The 6,833-nt window shown below is 51.3% G+C and overlaps 1 protein-coding gene across 1 annotated transcript; it reads left to right on the forward strand.

Moving 5' to 3' along the window:
- The first annotated feature begins 2,346 nt into the window (after positions 1 to 2,346).
- On the forward strand, positions 2,347 to 6,572 carry PRNP (prion protein). Its single transcript, XM_054804463.1, has 2 exons — positions 2,347 to 2,464; positions 5,453 to 6,572. The coding sequence occupies exon 2, from the start codon at positions 5,455 to 5,457 to the stop codon at positions 6,229 to 6,231; it is 777 nt and encodes a 258-aa protein (XP_054660438.1). The 5' UTR covers positions 2,347 to 2,464; positions 5,453 to 5,454; the 3' UTR covers positions 6,232 to 6,572.
- Positions 6,573 to 6,833: the final 261 nt, after the last annotated feature.

The following is a 6,833-nucleotide window of genomic DNA, read 5'->3' on the forward strand; positions in this document are numbered from 1 at the left end:
TCTCTCAGAGGGGAGCTGCCCTTCCTCGGGTCTGCAGGGCCGCAAGCCCCGGCATAGCTTTACCCCATTCGTGCAACAAACCTTTGCCACCAAAGAAAATGCAAAATACCCTAATAAAGATACAACTTTTTAATTATGCAACGACATGGGAAAATAACAGCCTGACCGAGCAGCATCTTTCCTTTTTGCTGGGAAGCAAGTGCCCCCTGCACTGCTGTCACCCCGTTTATTCCCCAAATTGCATTTTCTCTGCTCTCATCCAGGCAGGAGCCGAATATTACCAAGACATCTTCTTCCCAAGAAAAATCCAAAAAGTAGATTGTAAACTTTAAAAAGACAGTTCTGTGGTGAGACCAGAAAATAAACCAAGTTCTGCAAAATGCACTTCATTAGCCCCCTGAATACAGCACTTATTTCCACTTATTTCTGCCTCTGGAGGGTTTAAAGAGGTTTCGCAATGAGATAAGCGTGATTTGAGATGCGGTGAGCTTGAGCCCAGATCTTTTGCTGTGTCCAGGGAGTGATGGCAGGATGGGGACAGGCTGTGGGACTTCATCCCTCCCTCCAAAACCCACCAAATTCCCCCCAAATCTCCCACAAACTATTTCAATGCCGCCTTCTGCCTTTGCAAGCTGCAGCTAATTCTCCAAGCAAGTCCAGAGTGACATGAATAAAAGTGTTTTGCATGAATTAAAGCCCAAAAATAAAAATCAATGAGAAGCAATGAAGCGGGGTCAGATGAACCCGGGTCCTCTCCCAGCTCATCATTAAACCAAAGTCAGCATCTTCCATTTGTTACGAGAAAAATCCCGTCCCATTAATGCTTTCTAACCTGGCACGAACCCCCGGTGCATTTAACATCCCATTATTTCCTCCGTCGCTGCCTGAGCTGCGGCTGAAGAAGGGCCAAACCTCCGACAGAGATCGATGCAGCTCTTGGCTTGCTGCCGGGAGAAATTTTACCCCGAGATACTAAAGAAACCGCGCGGCACACGGCTCCATTAAATAGATGCTGTGGATATACTGGTTTGGGTGGTTTTAGCACTGCTAGCTTCCAGTATAAATTAAAAATTAATTAAAAGTCAATAGTCTGCTCCTGCTCGCTTTGCAGAGTTCCTGTATTTTCCCAAACAAAACCAGAACTTCCTCCAAAATATATTATTATGGAAAAATCCTGATTTTTAGAAGCCACAGATGAATTAATCCCAACTGCTGCGTTCCCAGTGCTGTATTTCTTTCTTTTCCTGGCTTTAGATTTTAGATAGCCCCCTGAAGAGTGTTTAAACCAAACCCAGGGAATCAGGAGCCATCTGCGCATTCACATGAGGAATAAATATGCCTGCGAATTGTAGGAGAGAGCTTCGTCAGGCTCGCTGACCTTAATCCTGCCCCCGTTATTTAATTTTCTCCTCCAGATATTAATACGGATGTTTCCCCGACGCAGCCAGCGCACCCAGCACAACCCATTTCCCTGCCAGACAGAAATTATTATATTTTTTTTTAACGTAATCTGGCCAGATGGATAAAGAAGCATGTGGCGCAGCGGGGTGGAAAGCCTCTTTACGGCCAGATGTGCTCCGCAGCCCAGGGGTGGGATGCCGCCGGGGCGGCCATACCTGGCCCGACTTTCCAGCAGCAAAACCTCAGTAGGGTTTTGGCTCTATCGCGTGGCCGTGCCAAAATCAGTCTCGGTGCAATTAATTTTGAGCTTCGTTTGCATCCCCCAACCACCGATGCAAGCATCCCAGGTTGCTCTGGACTCGACCCATTTATTATAGCCCATCCTAACCCTAAAGGATGGGAATAACTCCCCATCCTGGTCTTTGGGCCAATATACCCTTTTTCGGGTGCCCTAAAAGCTTGTCATGAGCATCCCATACAATTTTTAATTGCCCTCTGGGACGTTTCCTCCTGCTAAATATTGGGGTACCTCAACATAAAGTATGACCGCTCTGTGCAGGAGTGAGTTTTACTGCTCTGGAGCAAGACAAACTCAGAAGATGGAGTCATCCTTTTCCCCGCAGGTCTGAGCTTATTTTATTTTCTATCCATCAACCTGCAGAGCATCTCTCTGTTTCACAGGATAATGGATTTGGAGCTGCAGCCGGCAACCGCTGAAAGCATCCTTTCCTCTCCCAGAACCCCAACCCCAAGATTTCCAAACCCTGCCGATCCCATCGATATTTCTTAAATAAACCATCCAAGAGCTGCAATTTCCCACCACCCGTTTGGTCGCTAGCGTTGCCTCCCATGACCGTATCTGCCGGGAGGGATGATGTGGGGTGAACCCAAATTTTGCACGGTGCTGGCTGCGGTTTTCCCTAGGGAAGGCAGATGGATGCTGGCCAGGCTGTGCAGGACCGGGCTGCGCAGGAGCCAGCTCCTCCCTCTCGCTATTTATTCCTCCCCGTAGCTCTGCGGCCGAGGCTGAACCACCCTGAACTGAGCAACGGGCTCCCAGTCGGTGAGTGTCGGGAAAAATGGGACGCAGGGGCTTCGGGTGGGATAAATCCAGAGGCGAGGGGGCTTTTAACACCAAGCAGCATCACAGGGGATGGGGGGCCGCCTCCTCTCCCCGCCATCGCCGCCTAAAAATAGACATTTCCAGCTCCGAAGGCGAGCGTCCTCCTTAAAAGACGGAGCTCTGCTTCTCGCCACTGCATGGTTATTCAGGGCTGGTTCAAAGCTGATGCTGGTGGGAAAAGTCTTTGTGTGTCCCCCCCCCCCGAGCTACCTGGAGGGTTTTGTTCTTCCCCAGGGCTTCCAGTGGCACAGGAACGTGCTCCCCCATTATTTGGGGGTTTAAAAACAAAGCGGGGGGGGGGATTTCTGAAAACTAAGGGTGGCATTTTTCAGAAAGCAAACCGCCAGTCTGCATCCCCCCTTCCCCATAGCCCCAGCCCTGATTTTTCACCCCCACGAGCCAAGACCTTCCCAGCATCGCCAGGAGGGTCCGGACACCCCCATTCCCGAGCATCTTCTCCTCGCCACATTGCTCCTCCACCTTCCCCTTCCCCACTTCCTTTCATTTCTTCTCTCTCCCCCTGGGCACCTTAACAAGGTTATTTCCAGGGTTATTTTAGCACCAGGGTGTTGGTTTTCCTCTCCAAACCCAAAGCTGCCTTCTTACCAGCCCTGCGCACATAATTGCTGCTTGCGATCGCTCCTCGCATCCTCCATTTTCCGCTTCCCCCTCTGCCCCGAAGGAGCCCTGGGATTCCTCCAATTTTCCAACGCAAGCCTGGATATAAACCGCTCCAATCTAAAATCACCCGAATTAATTTCTCATTGCTTACGTTCACCTGTAGAGAGGAAAAATGGGGGGAGGAAGGTTAAAAAGACTCAGGGAAAAATACCTGCGAAGCCATTCAATAATATAATTTAATAATAATATTATGGCCACATGGTAAATATGATTTCCAAGCAGAGGGAAGCCAGCTCCGAGCCTGAGGAAGTGGCTCCCTGGTCCCCATCGTGTTCAGGGACTTTGTGCCAGCAACCACATTTATTTGGGGTGAAGCTCAGCTGCCCAAGGAGCTCAGTAATTAGCAGTGCGAATGCAAACGAGCCTTCGCCCTGTTTATTAGAGCTCATCTCTGTGAAGGCAATTAGAGGAACAGGTCAGTGCTGCCCAGCTGGAATATCCTCCAGGGCTTTGCTGTAACCCGGTTTCATCCTGGGGTTAAATTTTCCCCCTCCTTGCAACTCACTGTGGGGAGTCACATCTTTAAAAAAATAAAGAAAAAAAGACAATTCGCTGCTTTTTTCCCCTATTTCCTTTTTTTTTTTTTTTTTTTTGAGCACCCAAGGAGCGTTCGCCCATCTGAGTTTTTGCCATGTCTTTCGGCTATTTTTAAACCCCCTGATCTCATCCTCACTCCCAGCGGGTGGGTGCTGCGGGGCGAGAGAGGCAGCAAACCCACTCGAAAGTGGCGGCTTGCACCCAATTTTTTTTTTTACAAGCAGGCAGTCTGAGCCTGGCTCTCCTCCGCATCACGAGGGACAGGCTTCTGCATCTTCTCTGCTCTTTTAGTTAAGCCTCTTGCTATCAATCTCAACCAAAACACTGACATTAAAGGACCTTAATTCAAACATTTCCAGACATAAGACCAGATTTTTTTTTGGGGGGGGGGAAGAGCATCATTATCTGAACCCAAAGAGAAATTAATTTGCTTTTATGGACTGTAAACCCATAGCTAACGTGCAACAGAAGAATTTCTGGCTTAAACAGGGGTTTGCTCGGCCCGTTTGCGTCGTTAAAGGCAACATCTCATGAGAGGGAGTCATCTCCTATCGGCGTTAAACGTACCTCTGGGTCAAGAGGTGACTCTTAAGGAAGCAGGTCCATTAGTTGCTGCAAAAATCCCACTCAGCACCCAAACCTTAATTGCTTCTTGCTGTAACATGAGCCAGCAAGTGCATCCGAAGCATCCGAGGCTGCTGCGAAGTGTCCACCCACGCCTTGCCGGGAATGTTTTGCTCTCCCTTCCCAGCATCCGGGCACACGGGGGGACTTGGGAGCTCTCTCGGCCTCGGGCAGGACAGAAACCCCTTTGCTATTGCCGGGCTCACGTATTAAACACGAGGGTAACAGTAATTCAGCAGTCCGTGGCATTGCAGGGAGGCATCCAAAGGGATTTTGCAGCTTGGCGGGGGGTATTTTCCAAAGGTTTTTCCAAAGGATTTGCAGACCTGGTGTGCATTATATGGACTGGATTATACACAGGGAGAGAAACGGCTTGTCGAGTGGGATTTCATCCTCGCCAGCCCGCCAGCTAACGTAGGAGACGCCTGGCATGCCCCTGGGATGCCAGCAGCAAACTGCTGAGTAAGCAGATATTTGCAAACACATTAAACTAGAAAAATGCTGTCCTTTGGTTAAGGCCTGTTGCACAGTAACAAGAACTTGGGCAAAACACACTGAATTCCATTCTTTGAGAATATAAAAACCACCAAAGCTGGGTCAAGGCTGGACACTGCCTTCCTCGCAGCCTGGGGTACCCAAAAGTTTTGAGATTGGGATGAATCTGTTCCTTGCACGTCAGGAATCTCATTGATATCGTCTGATTGGATAGAGAAGGTTTGATAAGTGAATTTTTACCTCCCTACCAAGTGAAGCATTTTTTTCCAAAAGCTTTTCTTTCCCTATTTAAAATTGCCATAACTAGCAGAGGACCGGTTGGGGAGGTGAGGGATGTGTGTATATATATATAAAAATACATATATTAAAAAAAAATTTAAACTGTAGATATACAAAAATAAGGGGTATTGGGGAGGATAAATATGCATTTAAGACCAAAGCTGTTTTTTCCAGAGGTGGATTAAAGGCGACAACGTGTGGTTTACGTGCTGCGTAAGTAAGGGAGCCCAAAGCCCGTGATGCTCGCAGGGGCGGGAGGCTGCGGGGGCTCTACCTCCTGCCCCTAACGCTGCCTGTCCTTGTGCCCCACAGCCATGGCCAGGCTCCTCGTCACCTGCTGCCTGGTGGCCCTGCTCCTCGGCGCCTGGACCGACGTCGCCTTCTCCAAGAAGGGCAAAGGCAAACCCAGCGGAGGTGGTTGGGGCACCGGGAGCCACCGCCAGCCCAGCTACCCCCGCCAGCCTGGCTACCCCCAAAATCCCAGCTACCCCCATAATCCGGGGTACCCCCACAACCCTGGCTATCCCCACAACCCTGGCTATCCCCACAACCCGGGGTGGGGACAGGGTTACAACCCATCCAGTGGAGGAAGCTACCACAACCAAAAGCCGTGGAAACCCCCCAAATCCAAGACCAACTTCAAGCACGTGGCCGGGGCGGCAGCAGCGGGTGCCGTGGTGGGAGGTTTGGGGGGTTACGCCATGGGACGCGTCATGTCGGGGATGCACTATCGCTTCGACAGCCCCGATGAGTACCGCTGGTGGAACGAAAATTCGGCGCGTTACCCCAACCAGGTTTACTACCGGGATTACAGCAGCCCCGTCTCGCAGGACGTCTTCGTCGCCGACTGCTTTAACATCACGGTGACCGAATACAACATCGGACCCGCCGTCAAGAAGAACGTGTCTGAGGCCGGTGCAGCGGTCAACCAGACGGAGACGGAGCTGGAGACCAAGGTGGTGACGAAGGTGATCCGGGAGATGTGCATCCAGCAGTACCGCGAGTACCGCCTGGCCTCCGGCATCCGGCTGCACCTCGCCGACGCCTCCCTCGCCGCCCTCCTCCTCCTCACCCTCTTCGCCATGCAGTGATGTGCCCTGGATCCTGTGGCTTTGAGATGTCACCCGCGTCCCCGTGGGGACCCCCCAGACGCCCCCGTTCTTGCTTGCGGTCATCTTAGGTGAAGAGCCCTCAGGGCGCACGGGCACCGACGCTGCCCATTGCCTTCCCGGAGGCTCCAGTTTAGGCAACTGGATGAAAATTTCCTTCTCCACCCCAAAGGCTTCCCTGGCGTGACAGGACAGCGATGGAGCTGGATGCCCCCAAAGAAATGGCCTTCACCACCTCCTCCTCCTCGGGGCTGCCCCGAGAGGGGCCGGGCAGAGAGGAGCTCACCCGGTCCTGGGCATCCCTGCAAGAGCCTTTCCAAAAATCTGCCTTTTTTTTTTTTTTTTAATCTAATCCCCTTAGTCCCGCTGCCACCAAAACCCCGTTCCCGGGGCACGCCGCAGTGTCGCCCCGAGCACTTATACACCCCAGAGGGGCTTTAGGGGGGGTCAGATATGGGGGTTTTTTCAAGCAACAAGCAGCTGGATTACAATTTTAACCCTTTAATCCTAAAAACCACCCTTCCCTGTGTACATACAGGCCTGCCCGCTCCGCACCTTGCATGCTGCAAATACCTCCTGCAGCA

The sequence above is a fragment of the Grus americana genome, chromosome 26, assembly GCF_028858705.1.
Source record: "Grus americana isolate bGruAme1 chromosome 26, bGruAme1.mat, whole genome shotgun sequence".
NCBI lineage: Eukaryota > Metazoa > Chordata > Aves > Gruiformes > Gruidae > Grus > Grus americana.

Coding starts and splice junctions, on each gene's coding strand:
- PRNP (XM_054804463.1), top strand. CDS start 5,455: ATGGCCAGGCTCCTCGTCACCTGCTGCCTGGTGGCCCTGCTCCTCGGC.